This window comes from Dermacentor andersoni, chromosome 2 (assembly GCF_023375885.2).
Source record: "Dermacentor andersoni chromosome 2, qqDerAnde1_hic_scaffold, whole genome shotgun sequence".
Lineage (NCBI taxonomy): Eukaryota > Metazoa > Arthropoda > Arachnida > Ixodida > Ixodidae > Dermacentor > Dermacentor andersoni.
Genome location: NC_092815.1, coordinates 88818069 through 88831002, shown reverse-complemented (window position 1 = coordinate 88831002; position 12934 = coordinate 88818069). Strand labels below are relative to the sequence as shown.

At 43.5% G+C, this 12934-nt stretch overlaps 1 protein-coding gene across 1 annotated transcript in view; it reads left to right on the top strand.

Moving 5' to 3' along the window:
* LOC126541655 (uncharacterized) overlaps nucleotides 1-12934 on the top strand; it is a 77167-nt gene that overhangs the window by 6361 nt on the left and 57872 nt on the right. The window contains exons 5-6 of the mRNA XM_050188510.3: nucleotides 1766-2680; nucleotides 7367-7546. Of these exons, the coding sequence (XP_050044467.2) occupies nucleotides 1766-2680; nucleotides 7367-7546 (1095 nt within the window). The remainder of the gene's footprint in view (nucleotides 1-1765; nucleotides 2681-7366; nucleotides 7547-12934) is intronic.

Sequence of the window (12934 nt, the reverse complement as noted above, 5' to 3'; positions counted from 1 at the left end):
GACACATGTTTTCACGGTTGTAGAAATGCTACCATGCCCTTCTTGCATGCAGAAGTATGGCACTTAGTCGCAGTGATAGCTTAGTTGGTAAAGCACCTAATGCATAACGTGAAAATGAGTGATTTGGCTTCCACCTCTGGCAAGTTGTCTTATCGTCCACTTTGATTTCTTTTATTACTAATTATTTCTGTGGTTTAATTAGTAATAGTTAATTTTCCACATGTTTTATCCGGCTTCATTGTTTGCTTCTGTAGCTGTAATGTTTTAGCTGCTCAGAAACTGTTGTCGCATAGCAAGGGCATTGACTTTGACAGCCTAGATTCTCTGAGATAGCATGCGAGGGATTATTTTCCAGTTGTGTGCTTATCTTACACCCATGTACTGCACAATGCTTGGGGTTCAAAGAATGTTCCACATTCACTGTCATGGCTGTGATATGGGCACTGGCCAACAATCCTAGGGATAATGTTTACACATGTATAAAACCCTAGAAATTGGATGGGAGAATGGCCACCACAGCAGCTTAATTGGTAAAGCACCGCACGCATGATGCAGAGGATGTGGGTTCGGCTTCCACTTGTGGCAAGTTGCTTTTTTGTTTACTTTTATTTTGCTTTTCCTCATTATTTCTACATTTTATTTAATAAGTTATAATTGCCGTCACATGCCTTCTCTGGCTTCATTGTCTTTTTGCTTATATATGGTTGTAACGAATGAAAGGAAAAAGACAGCTACTCATATTCTCTTCTCTTTCTCAAGTGTGAAACTTGAGAAACAAGAGATATCTTAATTTGACTGAAGTTGTCTCTCAATGCCTGTCTGGGCATCATTGAAATTATCGTGACGCCGTGACACAGCAAAATTTGCTGATTTCGTATAGTACTAAGGCTAGGTATGGTGATGTTGCTCACTAAAACAAATAATAGTAATAATGATAAACAAGAGTGCTGTGCCCGTGTTTCTCCAGGCTGTACTCGTATGTGGTAGCTGCTGCAATCATGGATATAGAGCTAACCACTGTATCATGTCATGGGTTGTGTCCCGAGTACTGAAAGTGGTTCGTAAAAACAAGCATCATAGTAAATTATTTAGAGTATTCTAGCACTTGACAGTAGTTTTTCTAAGCTTTAGAGGGCTTGGACGTTCCCTTAGCGAAAAAAAAATTTGTGAGTCTGAAATGTCTGTATTCTTTTAAGCAATCTTTGAATATGTGCGTTGCGATAGATACACATATTCTGTGGCAGATCCAACATATTAGGGCAGACGCTCTAAATTGTGCATGACCTAATCTAGACTTGCCATGTACTGTGCCACGTCTTTCTTTTTTTTTTCCCTCCCTTAAATTAACTACGTTGTTCAGCTACCATATATTCAATTTTGGTTCTACTCCCCTTTATTAATTTGTCATGCCTGCAACATCAGCTGTGCTTAGCTATGCCTATAGCTTAATGCATCATTGTAGCACTATAGCGCTGCCTCTTAAAGCTGCATGGAGAAGTAAATTAAACTTGATTGGTTTAGTGTGGTAGGCAGAACATTTCAAAAACATTGTCTTGACACCAGTATGCCGATTTGTATAGTAACTTATGGCTAAGTGATGTGACTGCTGAGCCATCTGTGCAAACTGTGCAACAAGTTGAAACCAACAAGTTAAAGATGTGCAACGCAGATTTTTTGCAGTGTCCTTTCTGTCCTCTACTCTCTTTACCGAAATGACTTCCACTATCCTATCTTAAACTGTGCTCCATGTTCCTTCTATCTGCAGCCATTGCGAAGCACAAGACAGACACGGGCTCAGGCAAAGGCCCTTGGGGCCAATTCAGCTCAAGCGACCCCACCCCGTGCAGCCGGCATATCACGTGCTTTGCTCTACTCGCCTGCTAATCGTGCGGCTACACCGTCCAAGCAGCTCTTCTCGCCATATACCAAGTGCAGTGTACAGGAGAAGGCAAGGGCCTTTGAATCAAAGGAGCCCATTTCCCCCTTGCGTGCTTCCGGGCCCCCCAAAAGCAGCAATGCAGCAAGAAACCAAGCTAGTGCTGCAGCTGTTACAAAAGAAGTGGGTCCCTGTGCTCCTTTATCTACCACACCGATGCATGCTTCATCGGGACCCATTAGTGAGGAGAAGATGCCTGTGACTCGAGCAAGTCTGAGCACAGCAGTCGTGCCTTCACCACCTAAAACTGTATCAAAGCATAGTAGTCAAGAGGAAACGCCTGCTATCACATGTGTGGATGTCACACCATTGCGTCTGCCTGTCAAAGAAATCCCTGTCAGGAGGTTGTCTAGTGTGTCTCCGTCAGAGTGCAATGGACAATCCTCATCATTGCGTTCCAGCTCTCCCGCCTCAAAACATGACGCCGAAGTGGAGCTTGCTGCCACATCGCCAGCGGCTTCCCCAGGTGCAAAGAACCCGGCGCCCATCGTACCTGGAGCCGGTGCGGCCAAAGAAAGGCGCATTACAAGGGCGTCAGCTTCTGCTGCTGCAGCACTCATCGCAGTCTCAGAGAAAAGCTCAAAAGGAACACCTTCTGGCATTCAGGCAGCCGAACGCTCGTCTGAGGTGTCATCGGCAGCAGAATCTGCCTCTGATGATGAGGAATGGGTGGAGTCGCCTACCACGCCGAAGCGCGCTCGTCTCCTCCCTCAAACCTCTCACGCTGGGGCACATGTGAAAAAGGTAAGCCTCGGACAGTGTGGCCACATGGAGCCGAGCAAACAGAAAGTCGTCTAAATCTTAATACAGTGCTGACACATAACATATTAACACAAATCTAACAGGCACTTTTTTTCAGAAAGGAATGGGTTACAAAGTTGCTTGCACATTACGGTTGGATACGAAACAAGAATCACATATAGGGTGGCCAGTGTTTGGGGCGTTGTGCCAAGCTTGCTACCTGTGCACAGTGCCAAGAGAGCTTTCCATCACATACTTCAACAACTCTTATGTAGAGTCCCATAAAATCTCTTGAAAGTGATAGCAGTATCTGTGAAAGTGATTGCTCGAGAGTACTGCTCTTGTGTGCTTGGTATCTCTAGCCAATGAAGCTTAAATGGCGATGGCAGCACACCACTTCTATTATAAAAAGTTCTTTTAAAATATAGTTTTCCTTCTGTGACGATAGGTTCAGCACATCTCATATTTTTATGATCCTGGAAGTGGAGGGCATGCTATATTTTCCTATTATAAATTTGGCGCATGTTGCATTCAGGTTTACGTTTATTTATTTTTATTTTAAGCATGCGAAAATTGATTGCGTGTTATACAGTATTAGGGATGCGCTAGAACTGTGTAAGTACAGTATTTTCGAAGTTGCAGAAACACATTGTGTCCTCCTCACATGTAAAAGGATCAGACTTGACACTTACAAAGGTTTGAAAACATATTGTAATTTGATACTGAAATTGATCTTTAAACACTGCTTTAACATTGTCGACGTTTTTGTAACCTTATGGCACTGAGCAATGTTTGCTGGTGTTGACGAGAAGTGCGACGACATTGCTCCTACAAGTATACAAGAGTGCTGCACATGTGTTTTTTTGCCTGTGCTCGGGAGTAACAGCTGTGGTTATTGCAACAACAAAGTGAGCCAGGGTTTCATATTGTCAGAACACATCCACCTCCTGGGTGCTGAAATTGAAAAGGGTTTCTAGAAACATGTATACTAATAGTAAATTGTTTTCAGTGCTCTGATACTTGCCATTATTTATCTAGGATTCAGAAAATTGAACCTCCTAAATAACTCGTAAAAAAAAAAAAAATTCTTCCTCTGATTGTTCAACACTGCACATTATCCTAAAGTGGCAGCATTTCAACTGCTCTTAGCATTGCTCACAGGATAAGAGCATTGCGATGAGCGTGCCCTTGTAGACCACCTAAATAACACACTAAGTAAAGGAAACTCGATAGTGATATTATATAACATACAGCGATAACGTACAGCGTATGTTGCATATATACATCCAACGCAATGAGTCTCAGTATGACAACTACAAATTCTAAATAAATGTATCTTTATCAATATAGTGCATCGCAACATTGCTTGAATGCTTATCGCATTACTGTCGATAGTCATCGGGAGATAAGTTTGGTTGGAATTTTTTTCAGAAAATCACCAGTACGTCCTGAATTTTTTTATGGCCTAGTTATTGTGAACAGATGTCATTATTGCAATATCAGCAGCTTACTGTCAATTATTTTATGTGCTTGAGTTTCAGATAGGCAAAGCCATAAAAACAGTCTATATGAAGCACAATATATTTCTTGGAACAGAAGTTGGGCGTACTTTTTCTGTTGTTCGTGATGCGATGCTTTATTGCTGGCACGGAGAGAAAAAGAAATCGCAGAGGCACTGGTGACAAAAGCGTTTTTGCAGAGCCACATGTTTGCAAGAGAAGTCACGAATGGCTCTGAAGAATCGTCCTCACCATTGTCAATACTAAGCTGAAGCTCCAAACATGGCTCATTAGAGCTTTCCAGCTTAAAATGTTGTCTTTGAGATAAAGAATGTCCAGAAACACCACAATTGTGGCATTGAGAAAGGTGGCCATCATCACTGCAGCCACCTCACTTCGCGCCACCATGTTCAAATGCAGTGGAGCCAGACTTATATTTCATTTCCATCAATGGCGCCTGTAAAGATCAGTCTTCTGGGAACCTGGTACCATTTAATAGCGCAGCGCTCACACCACAACGATGAAACAATTGCCATTTATATGTGGCTGTCAGTAGATGAAAGAAGATCCCTGGACGAGTGTTACTTCTCACTGGCATATTTTGGAGGAAATGCCTGAATGAGTTAGTCTTGTCCTTGGCACAGAGGGTTAACCTTTGACTAGAGTATTTGTTTTCAAATTTGTTCTACCTGAATGATTGGCCTTCATTATGTTCTCTTTGAAAGCTCAAAGTGAAAGCAACGGAAACTTTCTATATTAGGTGACCTAGCTTGTCAGAATGAACAAAAGTGTTGCACTTCAAAGCAAAAGGTTTACTGTGCTACCTTTTCCTTTTCTTTCTTTGTTCTTTCAACGGGTTAAGTATAATGCATTTGTAATGTCTGATTCTGGAACACCGTGCTCAAAAAACCAAAATTTCTGCCCTAAAACCTTGTTTTTTTTTTCTCCCAAAGTAGCTTCAACAAGCAAATGCTTGTCTTCTCTACCACTGATTTTTCAAGGACCAGAAAAGCAGGTGTTTATTTGTAAATTAATGGCTGAATAGATGATAATATGCTAAACCACTGATTTTTCAAGGACCAGAAAAGCAGGTGTTTATTTGTAAATTAATGGCTGAATAGATGATAATATGCTAAACCTGCAAATGCACTTCTCGTGGCACCTTTTTAGACGCAACCAAAATGGTAGGAATCGGGCTGAATCGTAATTGAAGTATCAACATGCAAGTCAGTGACACCATTCTTGCCACCGTTTGTTCCCCACGCCAGCCAGGGTACCAAAACACATTTCTCAGTTTTAGCAAGCTAATCATCATACCGTGTGGTTGAAGCAGTGCATTGACCAGGACAAAGCGGAGAGACACAAGTAGTATACATGACAGTCGCTGTCTCTCCGCTTTGTCCTGGTCAGTGTGCTGCTTCACTCACACGGTATGATGATTAGTCACCAACTCGCCCAGCTTTCCACTTTACCGAACAATGCTGGTAGCAGGAACATGACCGTCAAAGTTAGCTCTGTGGGAAAGCCTGCGTATGGACTTTTGCATATCGTCCATTTGTGAACTGAATGTATGAATGTGTGTTGTTTAGTGGCACAAGGGCCAGGTATGGCCAAAGAGCGCCACATTTATGAACTGTATTCATACATTAATCTTGTAGGTGCAGGATAGAGCGATGTTGCAAAATTCAATGAAATCGAACACTTCGAAGCAGCTGAAATGATCGCTGAAACTATTGATGATTTTGTAGGCATGCTTTTGTCTCAGCAGCACGAGCAGCTATGTAAAATGCTAGTTAAAACCATTCGATGTTGTACCAGTCAAACCCTTATTACAGAACAGCCAAATTATCCAGCATTGTTTGAGGTATTCAATAATTCAGCTCAAGTTGCTTCAGCTTTCCAATGCCTGATATAGTATGAGTATATAGTATGCTTGTATCTTTGTTGTAGAAAAAAGCATTGCTGTAGAAACCAAACTTTTTTGCTCTTAAAGGGCCCCTCACCAGGTCTGGCCATTTTGAGCTGACAAGCACAGAGCATACATTGTGTGATAACGATTGCGTCTGCAAGGTATTACATCGTTACACCCCATGGAAAGATCTGAAATTTCAAACCGAACATTGTTTTTCCTTCTCCTCGCGGCCACCGCGCTCCAAGTCGGACGGTGATGTAGTCGTGCCCCTGCGCCTATGTAGTCGTGTCCGCAGTGTGACGTCGCTCGTGGTGACACGTGACTTCAAGAATTCAAGACAATATCTGTTATTTGTGTGATCAGTTGCTCGAATTGACGAATTGAAGTTTAGCAAAATAATGAAACACACAAACGGAATGTCTGCATGTTTTTTGCTTTACTTCGCACCAAAGTAAGAGATGTACTTCTGCTTCGTCCGCTTCTTCCCACGGTCGTGCGGTCACGTGCGTAAGTACCGAAACTATGCCATTTTCCACCATGTTCCAGCGCGTGATCATGCTCTGCGATCCGCTTGTTCTGCCTCAGTATTCATGGAGCACTGAATTATACAGCTAGTCATGTTTCCTTGTGCACAGCGTGCAAAATCTTGCGCTGTGCGAACCAGACAACAGCTCACACGCGACACTTTCAGTGGCAACTCATAGCTTCGGGGGGGGAAAAAACGAGGACAAAAAAAGTGACAGCAGGGCCCGTGACGTATGTGTCACGCGATCCTTGAGGTCCGGCACGGGAGAACGCAGGGAAGGAATTTCGCTCGCGAAGGCTAGACGGGGCGAGTGGAGAGGGAGTCTCATTATGCAGTCGAGCCCGCCTGCTGAAATCGGGTTCGCGGCACTGAAATATTTCTATTAATTTCTATATTTCTATTAATGAGCGGGATTGAATCCCGGCCACGGCGGCCACATTTCGATGGGGGTGAAACGAAAAAACACCCATGGTACTTAGATCTAGGTGCACGTTAAAGAACTCTAGGTGGTCGAAATTTCCGGTGTCCTCCACTACAGTGTGCCTCATAATCAGAAAGTGTATATATATATATATATATATATATATATATATATATATAATGTGTTAAAAGTCTAGCTTCCTTATGGCCAAACACATTTTCAGTGCACGAGTTGAAAGAGAGTGTTCTAACTAAAATTCTATTGCTTACTGGTGTCTGTAGCTGCTTTCCGATTCAGAAATTGAATAATACTTTGCTCCTCTGAACACCAGCTCAGCGGTGTTCTAGGTTCCGCCAAGACACTCGGAAAGGACTGTCCAGGACATAAGCTCAGCGCTGTCCGCAAAATTTCGGCTACCCCATCCTCCTCCTCCAGGTTCGCTCCTGTCACACCAAAGCAGGCCACGCCTTCAAAGGTGGCGCGACCATTTATCACAAGTGAAGCACGACAGGTAAGCATTCTTGATGTTCTCGTAAATGTCATGCCACCTTCTGTTTTCTACTGTCCTGAGAAGACATTCTAATAAAACTAGGGTTGTTCAAGGTTGACGGATAGTTTAGTTTTTTGGAGATGGAATGGAAGTGAAATGCTTTATGGTCATGAAACTTTTCTCTGTCACTTGAACAATGTGACAGTTACTAGCATTGCTACAGTGAATACATTTGTGTCCATGCAGTTTATTTATCACAAACTTCTCTACTTTGCTGAACAGCTGAAGCAATGCATGCAGTTGTCTGACACTTATTTGTTCTTGAGGAACTCGAGCTAGACTCTCATTCTATTCTGTTTAAAGGGACACTAAAGGTGAATACTCAGTCGACACAGACTGTTTAAATATCATTCCAGAAACCTCGCAACGCTGTTTCGTGTCAAGAAAAGACTTAGTCGACAAGAAAATTACTTCTAAAGGGTCCGAATACCTTTACCGGAATTCAAAACCCCCGCCACCCTACCGGGGGAGTGGTGACGTTGCATACACCATCACCGTCCTTTGCTGCAGTCGCTGAGTAAAACAGCACCTGACAGACGGCGGCGCGGTACCGAGCCAAGGCTGAGCGGTGGATTCACTGCTGCAGCTGCTTTTTGGTCAAGTGGCGTAGACCATTCGGGCATCCCAGGACATCACATGAAAGTTTACTTCTCTGCTACTTGCAATTTGTGCGAGTTTCGCGAGCCAGCAAAACCAGCGCAGCACTACGCAATAACGAAACAACTGAAACATGAATGCGTGGGTGCCGCAGAGTCGAGCGAAAACGAAACCCTTCGATCGGCCGGGTCGTTTTCAAGGCTAATTTCAGTCGTTTATTTTTTTCTAGAAATGGACACGTAGCACTTTATTTCGTCTTATAATACAATACAATGACGTTTTTTGCAACGAGTGGTTCCGTGGTAGTAACAGAATTTACCTTAGGAGTGCTGTCGTCATTGGGCAAGTACTTGAACGTCCCGGGGAAGTCTATAATCATGTACTGCATTTACCTCAATTTCTCGATTATTAAGCCTCTGTTCGCGATAATATTGACGGCTTATATATCCTCGAGCACTAATCTATCACTTTAGCTTGTCTTAATATTTGCCTTTAGTGTCCCTTTAAATATTTGACTTTAGTCACTTTTCTACAGGCCCTGACACATGGGGTGCCATTATGATAACTTAAACGGCTGTGTATGTGTCTAATGGGCCCTACTACAAATGTGATGCATTAAAATCTCTATGATACAAATTTCTTGGGATCTCGAAACGTATTCATATCATTTGAAATCCATATGATCATTAAAAAGCCACAATCGCAGCACCGAAATAGAGATAATTTCGGACATTCTTCTCAATTTGCGATAACTTTGGATTGAAGTCCTTGATGCCTTCCTGGACCTTTATTCCCTGAATGTCGCTGGGCAGGCACTTCCAAAATGCATAAAACGTTCCACTTGTTCCTTCGCCTACATTGCCAGCACTCACTGCATGCCACAGTGAGCACGTTGCAAGTGTGAAGGCTTCTTCTGGCAGAATCATGAAAGGTCAAGATTACATACGCTGACTTGCAACTGTATGCTGCTGCCATGCTTTTCTTACTCTAAGATGTCTTGTGGTGGCTCTGAAATCCACGTTATCCATTGCAACACTGTAGAGCAAGTCATATTGAAAGAACGCCGGGTACATTTTCAAAACTTGTATCACCTTGAAATTCAGATTTGACAATACTTGCGTGGGATAATTTTTATTTATTTATTAAATACTGCAGGCCTTGAAAGGCCGAAGCAGGAGGTGTAATATACATTCACAATAAAGCAGTACATGTAGAATTGAAGTACAGCACAAAATATTGCCACACCATGTTAGAAATAAAATAAAATGCTGCAAGCAATACAACAAAAGCATTTTGTGCAACACAGCTAGTGTAAAAGTAGAAGTCATTGAATTAGCAGCAGATTCTACAGCAGGCTAATTAAACATGAACTCAGCCAATTTAATTAGATATATGTTCATTTGAGTAAGTGCTGGTCATTTGTTCAGTGGGGAGACTGTTCCACTCTGCTATTGTGCGAGGGAAGAAAGAATACTTGAAAACATTATTTCTGGCACTGTAATGTGTTAGTGAGGCAGAGTGATAATGCCTTGTTCGGTGGGCTATAAGTGGATGTATGTAAGGCTGGGAGAAAGACAATTTGCCTTTATTAAGTAAAAAGAAATTCAAGTCTGTGAATTTTCCTTTTTAATTGCAATGTTCGAATATTATGTTCAATTATAAGTTTTTGTGGGGAGTCAATTGAGCAATATTTTGTAAAGATAAACCTTACTGCTTTGCACTGAATTATTTCTAGAGCATCAATACTAGTTTTAGTTCTAGGATCCCATATAATAGCTCCAAATTCCAGTTTAGGACAGACGAGGGGTGTATGAGCAATTAGACAAGTTTCAGGGGGAGCATGTTTTAATTTGTGTCTGAGAAGATGAAGTTTCTGGAAGGCAGAGTCGTATAAGTAATAAATGTGGGAGTTCTAGTGGAGGTCATTGGTTAATGTAAAAGCTAGATATTTGTACTCACTAAACTCTAAGTGGCTGTGATGCAAGGCTGTAGGCAGATGATAGCTTCATTTTTCTCGTAACTTTCATGAAGACTGTTTTGCTTATGCAGGGGTGGGACTCATGCGCCAATTGCGCCATTTTGATACAAACACGAATTCTTGCACCACGCTGCGCCAGAACGTCTTTAGCATTTGTGCTTCGGCAGTGGCCACCAACAGTGAGCAGATTCATTCTCCAAAAAAGAGTGCAACTGTTCACATTCAGCACACTTCGCAACAGCGCCTCCCGCACAGTTTCTTGTAATTTTCGTGCTTATAACACTGGACTTTTTGGCACTTCCGACAAGTGGCCGGCGCACGCGCCACCACTCCCGGCTGCTGTCACTGCTGTCGTATCTTCTGACAAAACAGCCTAGGCGGCTGTATTTGGAGTGTACTAGAATACAGTTGAGTGGCCGGGGCGGCGCGGTGCTCCCTGAAGCGCAAAACAACAAAAAGTAAGCTGAGGGCGCTGCGAGCGAACTACCTACCTGCCAACCCTCCCGATTCGCCTGGGAGACTCCCAATTTTTACTGAAGTTTCCGATTGTATGATCACTGTCTTATATCTCCCGAAAAGTGGTCTCTGTTCGCTCAATAATGGTTCTTGCGAAACCGGCACCGCGGAATCTACAGTCACATCGTAATCGTCAGCATCACAAAAAACGACCGCATTAGCACCATCGGTATCATCGACTAAGCAGCCAACTACGGTGCCTACTAAGCCGACCAAAGCCAGAGCCAATGTACTATCAGCGTCAAATGAAACGTGAACAGCGGAGTGCGTGGCCCAAGCGTAAGTGAAGGTATAATGTGCGCCGTCCAGTCATCACCAATGACAGACGCGCACATCCGATTTGGCTGCATGGCGCTCGTTTGGGAGTCAAACAAACGACCAACTGCGCTCAGCACACCAATGCCGGCCAGCGTCGCAGCTGCCAGCGATACCGTGCTGCGCAGGTTTGCTGATTGAAAGAATGATGTGGCACACAAGCAGCAAACCACATTAGCGAATCTATAACGATGACTGTGCTAACTGCTCCATGCGCATCGCTGTTCTCGTCGGCGAGCTGTGCCACAATAGTCGCCGTAAACTGCAAACTTTAGTTTCTGTTATCTTTCATTTCTATTTTCTACCTTTTAAATGTAAGAACCAAATCACAGGCGAAAATATTTCTCTATTGGGGGATCGCATGGTGCGGCCAAATCGGCAAATGCGTTCCTGTCAGTGGTGATGGCTGGACGGCGCACACTATACCTTCTCTTATGCTTGGGCCACGCTCTCTGCGGTCCACGTTTCATTTGACACTGATAGTAGCTCTTGCATTTCATGCATGCCTTCCTCCATGGTGCACCTTGTTGCTGCTGCTTGTGTGTATGATTTGTGTTGGCTAGGCCGCGCGTGTGCGGTGCACCGTGTAATGTTACAATCCTCGTGTGCTTGATGCCATGGCGCTATCAAAGCCCAAGAAAAGGTATCTGCAGAAGTTTTTGCGATCTTATACTTCTGCATTTCCGTGCTTTTTGACATCGAGAAAAGGAGAACATTTTGCATTTTGTACAATGTGTGGATGCGACGTCAGCGTGTCTCACGGTGGGAAAGGCGACTTGAAACTGCACGTTTCCATGGCGAAGCATCAAAGCTATGTTCGCACTGCTGAGCAGCAAGACACCATTGTGAACTTTATCTGGAACAACTGCGACGACAGTGTCATACGTGTGGAGTGCCTCTTTATGGTATTCCTCGTCGAACACGACCTTAATGTCAGCGACCACGTTGAGCCTCTTCTATGGAAAATGTTTCCGAAATGCGACGAGGCGAAGCATTATGGATGTGGACGCAATTCTGAAACGCAACTCTGAAGAATGCGGAGGTGGCCAACCTGAAATTTATTTCACAGGCATCGCTCTCAAGTCTTCGTTTCTTTATTCAGAGTTTTCCCCAGCTGCTGCCCTGAGATTCGAATGAATCTGCTGAAGGTGCTTTAGATGCTCTCGAAGCTGAATTTGCCACACTACAGTCATACAGTATTCAAGAGGACATTCTGATGAAGAAAGGTGGGACGTGCAGTGGTCTTTGGTTGGAAAAATGAAAAACGCTGATGGAAAACATGTTTAACCGAGTTGCTAAGGTGATGCTCGATTTACTTGCGATACTGCATAGCAAGGCAGAGTGCGAGAGGATTTTTAGCACGGCGTGAAAAACTAGGACTGAATTCCGCTCGTCAATGTGCAACACAACCCTCCAACACCTGCTGCTAGTGAAGGGCCGTCAGTCTGGACCATGTTTTGAGCAAAGCTACTCGGACAAATTTTTGAAGTGAGCAAAGTCTGCTACTGCAAGGTCCCTGCAAAAAGACTCGTCGAACACTCCCTGAAAGTTTGAACACGCCCCCCCCCCCCCCCCCTCGTTGGCGTGAATAGTCTCCCAATTTTTTATCTTATCAAGTTGGCAGGCATGAACTAGATATCAGGGAGGCCACACTGCAGCAGGTTCAGCAGGCGGGTGTCTTTGTCCCCAGGACTGGTATAACAGAAAGCTATTCCAATCTGTTTTTATGTCCATGTGGCAAGGCCTGAGCCATTTTGACCTATCATGAAGGGCTAATGGCAGATTTGTAATAAAAACAGATTGTAATAGTTTTATGTTATACCAGAAAGTTATCATTAGTTGCTTTGGAATCGCCTTGGTCTATTATGTAGAAATGGCTTTAAAAAAAAGTCGCACTTTTGCCCAACAGACGAAGCATCGATTGCGATAGTAAATTGACAGCT